An 11632-nucleotide genomic window follows, 5' to 3' on the forward strand; every position below is an offset into this window, starting at 1 on the left:
GGATGAAAATCGAGATTTTTTTGTTTTTGGTTTTGGGCGGTTCGGGCTGCAGGGTGGGGATGGGGGAGTTGGCACAACTAGGCACCCTTTATGAGCATTCTGAATGTGTCTGTCTATCAGCCATGAAAAAAAGGTGACTAGGACTTGAGATCTATGTGGTGATGCAGGTGTAATCCAAGTAGATTGAACAAGGCTTTGAGTCAAACAATGGTTTTGAGCTTGTCTTTTGTTACGACTTGATTCTTTTGTTACTCATTTTAGAATATCCAAAAAACTGATGTGTTACAATTTAAATAGAATTAAGTTTACTAGCACATACTTCTTTAAGATTTCGGTTTGAAGCAGTGGATTTTTGTTTCAGGTGAGCAAGGCACTCCTTTCAGAATATGTAGCTGCAAAGAAGAAAAACAAACCTTTCAAAGGTTTGGGATTAGAACACATGAATGGACCCGTCCCTGTAATTCAATCTAATCTTACAAGCACTACCCTCAGGAACAGCCAATTCCAGGTAATGTATATTGTCTACGTTTGTAAGCATATTAACCTTTCTCAACATATGTCATACGCCTAACCAGTTGTGTGCATCAGATGAATGTTCACTGCTTGAGGGAACGAGATCTTCTGAACCGTTTTGCTGCAGAAGCGTCACTTTATCAATCAAAGGGAGAAAGCAAAGAGCGAGCATTTATTCTGGTAGGGATGCTTTTCTGGTAATAAAGTGGGTGCTTTCCTGTTCCACACATGTCATTCTGATTGGTGTTGTTGATGATGTTTTGCTTTAACTATTTGCACCAGAGTTATCAACTTGCAGAAGACTTGGGCAGAGCTTTCTCAGACAGAGCTATTCTGCAGACCTTCATTGATGCTGAGGCAAATGTATCTGCTAGTCCCTTGAAGGTAAGAAATATAGAAATTACTATGGTATTTTTCTACACATTAGCCTAATGATATAGTTCGGAAAGCTTTAAACCATTTTGTGATGTCCTAGCATAATAAGAATGCATAATGACTGAAGGGAGTCAGGTATAAATGAATTGCTGTCGAATTAAGTTTTTTTCTTACGCAAGGAAAAAAAGAATTTGCATCAGAATTAAAAAAAAAAAAAACATATATCTGAAGCTTTGAAGGGAATTATACGTGAGTTGAAGTTCTTCTAACCATGGCTTGGTAAAATCTCTCCGACTCACCAAAAAAAATAAAATAAAATTATGGCAATCTGGCAAGTGGTTAGAACTTGGAAGTGTTTAGAGAAGTGGGTCGTGGAAGAATTATTTGAGCTAATGATATATATTATGAATCGAAGGTCAGAAGGGATGTTTAAAACTTCTTAATCACATCAGAAATTCTACTGCAGTCTTCATTGCTTTTTCCAAAATCTTGACCTCAAAGGAACATCAGCAAATAGCCTAAAATGCCTGGTAGGGAACATGTAAGATGTTATAGAAGGGAGAACCTTGTTGCTGAATTTGTGGGTTTGCTTCCTCTGCAGAATGTCCTCGGTTTGTTGAGATCCATGTATGCCTTGATCTGTTTGGAAGAAGACGCCGCTTTCCTTCGGTACGGGTACTTATCAACAGACAACGCAGCTGCTGTGAGGAACGAAGTGACAAAGCTCTGCGGAGAATTGCGACCACATGCACTTGCACTGGTCAGTTCTCTCGGCATTCCTGACGCCTTTTTGAGCCCCATAGCATTTAACTGGATCGACGCCAATTCATGGTCTTCAGTTCAGAAATAGTGCCTTGAATCGCTCTCTTTTCTTAAGGAGGAGTTTGATTGTTTCCCTTGCTTTATGTCTTAATAAGAAATCGAGGTGACAACCCAAATTGCTGTGATGATGCTCATCTATACGTAAAACCATCTATTAATAAATAATCATCATCGTTCATGTTTATTAGAACCGAGCCACATCACATCTGCTCTTAAATTTACGTGGACTGTGTTGCTTGTGCATCTTGCTTCTGTCAGAAAGTGGATGAACAAGGCTTGTACAAAGAAAAAAAGAAGAAAAGACAACTTCGATTTTGAAAAACAAATATATTTTATTGGGTGGGTTTTTATTTTCTTATTAATGTCTTTTTTTTTTCAACTAAATCACATATTGTTTTTATTAGTAACATGTATCTCTTCATAAAAATCTAATTCCTTTGAATTAAGGAGAAAAAAATGTATTATTGTTTTTTAAATAGAAAGAAAAGCAAATTTTAATAAAAAATATAAAAAATCATGATTTGATAATTTATACGCAATAAAAAAAACATAAAATGAAGATTAATTTAAAATAAAATGTGTAAAAAAATTTTAAAATTTTAAAATAAAAATTGTATTTTCATTTAATATGCATGAAGATGCATTTTTATAATCTTGCAAATTAAGTTCTTATATGATAATTCATTCGATTAATAATGAAAATTGTTATAAAAAAATAATTTCATCTGAAAATTATGCAAGATTTGATAATATTTAAATTATCTTTTAAATTATTTTATTCATAAATAATTTTATAAAATAAAAAAAAACTTCAAAATTTGGAGGGTGATATAAAAAGAGGCATAGGTGTGCTTGTGCCTATAATGGAAGTCACTATCAAGATAAAACCGTAGTGTTTAATGTCTATATATTGAACAATAAAAATAAAAGGTCTAATTACCCTTTTGATTTCTTTCAATTTTTTTCAACAACAAATAAAAATTCTTTTTTAAAATATTGATTTTTAATTCATAGACGAAACACTCTCATCAACTTTGTACATGCAATAGTGCACATGCAAATAAAAAAAAAAAAAAATCAAGTGCAATGATGTTTGAGAAAATTACTTCCACATATCCAGTTTCTAATCCTCCCATTCTTCTTCTGTATGATTCCTTATGGCATTCAGAAAATTACTCTGATAGCCACTGAATCATACAGAAAAGATACTAGTAGGGACCAGTGTGGTTCCTCCCATTTCTCAGACTTGGGTCAATGGCTGACTTGTAACATTCATAGCCCACCAAAATGGCCTCCATTGTTGCAGGTTCCGCTCCGTGAATATCGTACCGTTAGAAGTAGTGCTTCTCATCTTTTTAAAGATGCCGGACCAGTCCTGTAGGCACAAGGGGGAGAACTGTCCTGGAACTACTTTAATCACTGGAAAAAATCAAACCCTTGCACAAAGTAATTTCTAACTCTTTAGTTTACTAACATATGGCTGGGAAAGATGGAAGTGAATAATTGATACTTCTGCCGCTTCCCTGTGATTAATATATCTGTATTTTTCATAGCTTTGGCTGGGAATATGTTCCATACTGATGTTGTCCAGGTATGTTCTTCTTTATATATTTCTTGTTTATATATAATACCATGACTTCTTTTTGTCCAAATGTTTCAGGGATCATCTTCAGAACCTAGTCGTGGTTACTTCGTTGATTCTGCTTTCTTCGGAAAGGATTCTTCTCTCTATAACATTCAAAGTCAGTGTGGATCGAACTCTACGATATCTGTTTCTGTTCCTATTCCTCGGTCATCCTTAAAATTCCAGAAAGGTTTGCACTTCTCCCTAAATATACTGTTGCAAAGGTGAACCAGTTTCTGTAACTGAAGGGTGCATATAAATTAACAACAAACCCGTCGTAGTAATGTGTGAGACAGAAGAGAAAGGGAGGATTAGAAACTGGATTTCACCATTGACCAACCGCTCATCCTACTTCCTCTACGTTCTCGACAGCCTATCTTAGTCTTAGAAGAGTCTTTCAGTGGCATATGTAAAAGTGAGCCGCCAGTTCAGGTACAAGATACTATCATTGTTGCTTGGAAAATTAGACATCAAACCAGTAATCACAATGACATGAATTCCTTCTCTGTTTCGTTTTAAGTTTTTTAAATTGAGCAATGCTTAAATTTGACTGTGGGCTGAAAATAAAACATTTGAAACAATTTTGTGAAACAACTAATCATTCTTCCCTCCTCTGTGTTTTTCGAGTCTATGAGCTACTATTCTAAATCTTTGTCTGCTCGCTTGTATTCTTAAATATAAATGCGGTATGCATTCGAAGTCTAAATTTGTGGCGTGAATCTTCTCTCGAAATAAATAGCCAGATATACATGGGCAATGGAAACGGGAATGCAGAAGGGAAGTCTAATGAGACACTTGGGGGTTGGTATTCCTGATTTCAATACAACTCTTCTGTGTGATTACTGTAAATGGCGCTCATTATGTTTGGAAACCCTAACAGTTTCATTTTTTCTACCACATACGATTTCCTATGCTCCAATGGTTACTAATTTCAATGCGAATGTCTGGTAAAACGGCTCCTATAAGGATGCTTCTGCTCTGCGGGTACCACTAGCAGTGAATTTTGTATAGAAAGCACCTCAACTCTTTGTTCTTGTGATTTCTTAAGCTGATGCTTAAATCTTTTCAGGCACTAAATGCCTACCTTCAGTTGTTTAAAGGGCTTGGTGCAAATGTGACGTTAGGATTTATCAAGGAAATGCCTAAAACTTCAAACGCTCTAATCAAGTTTGATATCGCTTAATTCTCAAATGGGCACCCTCTTCTTTAGATGGGTTATTGTACAACTATTCCCTGCACGCATGTGTGATCCATTTCTTGTCAGGATTTATTTACTATGAGGCAGAATCTTGTTACAAATTTATTGCCAAGTGGGTTAGAAATAGCTCAAGATTTTCAACAAGTCTAGTGTTAAAGAACTATTTTTTTTTTTTTTTTCAGTTAGTTTCCTCCTTTGAAAATGATAACCTTTCTTCTGAATTCATATGGTCTTCAACATCATTTTGCTATAGGTGGTGTCGACATCTCTGGTTTATGAGGGACAACAAATGCTGCGGATCATGATGAAAATGCATGGGCTTTGAGATGGATCTTATTGGTTGATTTCTTATACGTATTTTCTTTCTATATCTGCACTATACATGCTTGTCTTTGGAACATTTGGCTCACTCATTGGTTAGCATTATCCAATCCTCAGTGCTTTCTAAACTAGCCTTCACTGGCTTTGAGTTATTAACATAGCTAAATTGCAGGGTTGAGATTCTTCACCCTGAATGACTACTCCATCCAATTTTTGTTTTATTTCCTCTGTATAAACCTGCAAATTTCCTTGGCGTTTCTATTCTCTGCATTCTCTTCGAACATCAAGACTGCTACAGGTTTGATGTTATAAACTGTTGGACTCATTTGTTAAATGATATCTACTTCAAGATGTTACAAATCTTCCTCGTCTTTGATAGTTACAGTAACAGGCTATTTATGTGTCTTTGGAAGCGGGCTTTTAGGTGAATTTCTTTTCAAGTTCTTCATTGAAGACACCTCTTTCCCATGTCCGTAGAAGAAAATGTGAAACCAAAATACTTTCTATTTCCCCTCAGATTTTTCTAGTTAATTAATGACGTTTGTGGGAGAAGAAACCCTGTTTTCAGATTTGTTGAATACTGCATTTAATTCATTATCTGATATTTTATTCTTTCTACAAAATCGATGAATTGACTATTTGAAGTAATATGATCTTCTTTCAAGATCTATCGGTTATTAGGTCAATTGTGGGGGACTCAGGTTTTTTATATTTTAAAAATATGATGAAATAATTAAATTGTTTTAAAAAATAAAATTTTTTCAAGGGTTTTTTTTAAATTTTTACTTTTTAAAAAATAGTAAAATAACTAAATTACCTCTCAAAACAATTTTTTTTAATTGGCACCTAAAGGTTTTTTGGTATTTTTATCTTAATTGTTTTAGTTATAATCAAATTGATTGTGAAAGAAATTAATATTTTTATAAATATAGATTTTATTTAAAACAAAAACTAATTGATGCATGGATTATATGTGTCAGCATGTTTATTGTATTCTGGCGACATATACGATAAATTTTGGAGGCTAAAAATAGTTTTCCTTAACATTATTGGAATCATTTTGATAAACCTTTCATCCTAAGATGGTGCATTTAGCTTACTGACCTCTAGTTTGATGCCGACGACAACCTTCTTTTTATCTTATCCTTTTTCTTCTTGATTTTCACATTTGACCTTCTAAATTCTCAAACAACCTTAATTTATTTTTCTTTCATATTTGGTTATTATTATTATTTATTTTATTTGAAATAATTTATAAAATTAAAATTATTTTTTTCAATCTCATCCTCCAATTTTTTCATTTGTTAATTTTTTTCTTTATTCTTGTTATTGTTATTTTTTTAATTTGAGATAATTTTTTAAATTGAATTTTTATACAATTTTATTCTTTTTTATTTTTTTTCCATCCTATAAAACTTGATCATCATTTTTTTATTGTTATTATTTACTTTGATAAAAATTTTAAATTTTTTTTTTTTATTTCATCTTTCAACATTAAATTAATTGTGAATTAAGTGTATTGATTAAGCTCAAGTATATGATTTAATGAGTTGCAAATTTAAGAGATTAACCAAGTGTAAGTGAATCACCTGTTTTTCTTCTTCTTCTTTAAGAATTTTGTTTTCCAGTTTTATCCTTCATCATTTATTTTATTGTAGATTGAGCTCCATTATATTTTTTTTATTTCTTTCTATACGATTCACCATTAATTTTGAAAATAATTTGGGTTATCTCATGTCTTTTTATTTATTATTCTTTGTTAAATTTAGTTTTTTTTAAACATGTTTTTGAATTAAATTAAATTAATTGATTAAATATAAGCTTGAATCTCATTTCATGCTATGATATTTTTACTCTAGCAGGGTCTCTTTTAATGTTGCTATGTAGCCTTTTGATATGGCTTTAAAATATTTCAGTGAGCTTTTCCTAGTTGTGAAGAGGTGTCCACGGTAAAGTGAATAGGAGGTTCCAATGAACTTTTTTTTTTTTTGGAGTATAATATTAGCCACTTATTTTTTATTTCATTTATCTATTTTCATTGCTTATTTTTTATTATATTATTGAATTAATTAAACTTACTAAATTCAATCAAGTCAATAAGTCATGTTTTGGATTTTTCTTATTTCCTTAAAAATACTAACCATTATCTAAACATTTTTTTATGTTAGAAAAAAATGATATGTCGACAACATAGCATGGGAGACCATTTTAGTTATTGATATCAAAAATACCTTAAAAAGTTTCGATCTCATAAAACTTATTTTTAATTCAAAACACCCTCTAATTTGTCAAAATACCTAAAATATCAAATCAAAAAAATGTTCTTGAGCAACGTGGATAATATACACTCAATTTATTCAATTATTTTTTAATGTTAGGTTTGATTGTCATACCTTCTACTATCACTAATTTCTAATTAACTTTTTTTTTTTCATTTGATAAAAAGACAAGTTAATTTTTTTTATTACATTATAGAAATGTAATAAGAAGCCCACCAGCTTTGAAACTAAAACGTCTCTACATAAAATAAAATAAATTTATAATCCATAAATTATAAAATATAAAGCAATAAATTTATAATTGATAAACTATAAAAGATAAAGAAAAAAAATATAAGATTTGAAGATTAAATCGCATTTACTGAATTTTAAAAGTTTCAACTCACGACTGTCATATTTAATTTTTTAATTTATGATTATTTATAATATCTATATCATCAAAATTTAACTGATTATACTATGTAAATATTATAGATAGAATATTTTCAACAATTATATTACAGTTGTTATTATTTAATCGATTAAAAAAACAAAAATAAAAACAGTATAATTTAATTTAAACAGGTAGAGTTTTGGAAACATACCTTACAAATGCATGGCTTCAGAATTTCGAGTCCCAATAAAATTAAAGAAATCTCAGAAGATAGGTACAGTTGATCAGATTAAATGCTTAGCTGCCATGATTTTATCCTTTCCTGGACAGCTGTTACAGCCGCCACGTATATTCCCTCTCTCCCTGTTTCAAGAAACGACAGGGCAGAGAAGACCCAGCGAGATACACTCGTCAGAATCTCTTATGGCATTGCCTTCCAGTTTCGTGGTCCAACCACATCGCGAGCGTCGTTGTCTCGGCCCCGCTACCTATTGTGTACAATAATTATTTTTTATTATAAAATATATTAAAATAATATTTTTTATTTTATAACATTTATTTTTAATATTTTTTATCAAAAAAAATATCACACCAAAAAACTAACAAACGTTGTGCCTGGGCAATGATACAAAAAATAAAAAAGGAATCATTGACTTTTGCTAATAGATATCAAAGGAGTGTGTATATGTGTGTGTGTTTTTGTAAGGTGTTGTTAATGATTAGGGTTGTTTTTATATTTCAAAAATGTTTTTGAAAAAATATAAAATTTTACATGTTTTTATATTATTTTAATGTATTTATTTTAAAATTAAAAAAAATTATTTTGATATATTTTTTTTTAAAATAACTAATACTACACTTTGAAATATTTTTTTTAAAAAACTTTATTATTGAAAAATAATTTTAAATCAACTTGAAGAAAGTTAAAAGAAGGATCTACGGTGAGCTCTTCATTTATCATCTTTTTATCAATTAATTTTTAAATTTTTTGATTTAATTAGAGTTGCTAAAAAAAACTATAAAAACTACATAATATCGTAATTTCATAAGTTATAAGGAAATATTCTTGTTCAATTAACACAGGATTTGCTCGAATTCATTCATAATATACCATAAAACGCACTTTTATGATAAATTTCACCTTCCTTCACTAGTTTATGTAAAGGGGACATGGATGGAATTTACTATGATTTTGCCTTTTAATTCTCTTTATGGTAAATAAGGATTTACTCTTGCATTGGATTGAAGCACTTTAATATTATATATAAATTGGATGAAATCTCTTACCTGTCACTGATAGCAAATGGATGGAATAGTGAAAATGTTATTTTTTTTAGAAAAAATTAATAAAATCAGAAGATTTTGAAACTTGATTGCTAATTAGATAATACACTAGGGGCTAAATTTAGAATTGCTTAAAATAATAAAGTATCTTCCAAATTACTGCAAATTCATCGTTAAGGTGTCCCAATTACAATCGTTGAAAAATTACTTCTATTTTATTTTTATTTTTATTTTTTTCCATTATCATTATCTTCTCTCTATATTTAATAACCAATTCACCATCATCATTTGTTGATGTAGGAACATATGAGAAATAAACAGATAAATAAATTATATGACAAAAAAGAAGAAGATAAATAATGCTAAAAAAAATTACAACAATTAAAATTCAAAATAAAAAACAAGAAAAATTATCAATGAAAAATAAAAAAATAAATTACAATAACCTTATCCAATATTATAAAATTACAAGAATTATCTAAATGCTTGAATATTTGATAAAAAATACCCGTTTTAAAATTAAAAAATATTAAAAAAATCCTCATACATAAAATATTAATATATTAAAAATTATTTTTAAAATCAGTATATTAAAATAATTTAAAAATATATTAATTTAAAAAAATCAAAATTTTTTAAAATATTTTTCAAATATAGTGCACAACACTCTCAACATTTTTTTTTTTTTAAAAAGGGATGTGAGCTTAGTTCCAGAAAAGAAGCAGCTGGCAGTAACAAGTTGAGGTTGGAAAAGCTTTCCTATTTTGAAAGTAGTTTTTTAAAAAATTATTTTTTTATTAATTTTAAATTAATATGTTTTTAGTATTTTTAAATTATTTTGATATGCTGATATTAAAAATAATTTTTAAAAAATAAAAAAATATTATTAACATATATTTTAATACAAAAAGCTATTTGAAAAAAATTATTTTTTTTATTAATTTCAAATTAATATGTTTTTAGTATTTTTAAATTATTTTGATATGCTGATATTAAAAATAATTTTTAAAAAATAAAAAAATATTATTAACATATATTTTAATACAAAAAGCTATTTGAAAAAAAGAATAATCACACTTTCAAACAAATTTGTCAAAAGAATTTGTGAACAGAGAGATACGTGAAATGAAGAGCCTCTTAAGGATATTTTCGCCAATTGACATGAATTAAAATTAATGCACTTGTATATTAAAAGAAAAATAAAGAAAACCTCGTAGCAACAGAAAACGTGTCATTTAGTATGCTTGTTTGTTTAGAAAATGTGCTAATTGTTAGAAAAAGAATCAGCTGCCATGCCTGCCATCACAATTTTGGGAAACGAGGTATAAATGCCCTGCGCTCTAAACGGCGTCGTAGTTTGGGTAAACTACATTTTGATTCTTATATATTTAACAGCATCCCACTTTTCTCTCAATTGCATAAACTCTTCCCACATCATTCATATATTTTTCAAAAGTGTAATTATTTAAGAAATAAAACACCTTGTTTTTATGAGATATTTGAAACAAATAACACCTAAATTAAAATTAAAATCAGCGAACTTTCATAGGACCCTACCTATCTTATTTAGATTTTTATCATGTTAATTGCTTTTATTTTCTTGCTTAACTTGATAAATTTATAGAGTTTTATAAGAAAAAAAAATACTTAACTCCTCTTAATTTATCTTAATTTTTTTGAAATAAATACTTTGAGCATGTTTTTAATATTGAATGGTAAGAGATGAATATAAAATTAAAAAAATTATATTCAAGTTCTAACATGTTTCATTTTAATTAAAACTTCTCGAGTTTCAACTTTTTTTTTATTAAAAAAATAAAAATAGTAATAGATGAAGTATGGAAAAAAAGAATCACATATAGATAGACAAAAAAGGACAAATAATTAGAGTTAACTACAATAACGCCATTCTCAATTTGTACAGTAATAGCTATCCAATTTTCGTTAAAAAAGGCATTCCTCGTTTGCAAAAGTTTTGGAAAACTACGAGGATGATTTTGAAGAAAACATAGCACTAGAACCCAAACTGAAATATTCGAAAATCTATGGAAAAACTATATTTTAAACGTTTATCTGCCGGTGAGAAATGACACCGAACAACATCTATTTCAATCTCTATCATTCAACCTCCGAAAGTCTTCTGATCTCTGCGAAAAAAGAGTTGCTGGACACAGAAACCCCCAAAAACCAGAAAAACATGGCGCAAGAATCATCAATCAACACAACTTCACGTAGAACCAGAATACTACACGACCATCTTGTTCAATCTCATTCAAAACCCACTTCTTGTCTTCAATCAAATTCTTGTTTAAGCTACTCCCCGCCAGAACTAACAGAAAGTTTCGATTTTGACATCAAAGAAATGAGAAAAATTCTTGATTTCCACAACTTAGAGGATAGGGACTGGTTGTTTGGTGTTATCAAACAAGGGAGCGTGTTTAATGGGAAAGAGAGAGGTGGGAGGTTGTTTGTAAGCCCTGATTATAATCAGACAATGGAGCAACAAAGAGAGATGACCATGAAAAGGATTGAGTATTTGTTAGAAAGAGGTGCTTTTGATGGATGGTTGACAAAAAAAGGGGTTGAGGCTGAATTGAAAAACTTGGCTTTGCTTGAAGTTATTCAGAGTTTTGATCACTCTCTTGCTATTAAAATTGGTGTTCATTTCTTCTTATGGTACTGTATTGATTTGTGTTTTGGATTAATGGGTTGCTATTAGATTATTAGTTTTCATTTCTATTTGTTTGTGGTTATATTGTTTCTTTCTGCAATATCTTTTTTCCATTTTGCTATTATTTTTGGAATGGAGCTGTTATGCTGTCTATTTGGTTGCTGAGAAAATC

The 11632-nt window shown here is 29.7% G+C and overlaps 2 protein-coding genes and 1 pseudogene across 2 annotated transcripts in view; all 3 read left to right on the forward strand.

Annotated features, from left to right (window-relative positions):
- Positions 1-1900, forward strand: part of LOC105117670 (acyl-coenzyme A oxidase 3, peroxisomal-like) — a 6231-nt gene extending 4331 nt beyond the window's left edge. The window contains exons 10-14 of the mRNA XM_011015412.1: positions 168-169; positions 362-508; positions 589-693; positions 796-897; positions 1490-1900. Of these exons, the coding sequence (XP_011013714.1) occupies positions 168-169; positions 362-508; positions 589-693; positions 796-897; positions 1490-1738 (605 nt within the window). The 3' untranslated portion in view covers positions 1739-1900. The remainder of the gene's footprint in view (positions 1-167; positions 170-361; positions 509-588; positions 694-795; positions 898-1489) is intronic.
- A 1159-nt stretch (positions 1901-3059) lies between these two features.
- Positions 3060-3562, forward strand: LOC105117666 (ABC transporter A family member 10-like). The gene is made up of 3 exons (XM_011015409.1): positions 3060-3156; positions 3264-3301; positions 3371-3562. The coding sequence occupies exons 1-3, from the start codon at positions 3072-3074 to the stop codon at positions 3560-3562; spliced, it is 315 nt and encodes a 104-aa protein (XP_011013711.1). The 5' UTR covers positions 3060-3071.
- Positions 3563-4090: 528 nt separating this feature from the next.
- LOC105117671 (ABC transporter A family member 8-like) lies at positions 4091-5330 on the forward strand (annotated as a pseudogene).
- Positions 5331-11632: the final 6302 nt, after the last annotated feature.

This window comes from Populus euphratica, unplaced genomic scaffold (assembly GCF_000495115.2).
Source record: "Populus euphratica unplaced genomic scaffold, PopEup_1.0 scaffold1463.1, whole genome shotgun sequence".
NCBI classification, from domain to species: domain Eukaryota; kingdom Viridiplantae; phylum Streptophyta; class Magnoliopsida; order Malpighiales; family Salicaceae; genus Populus; species Populus euphratica.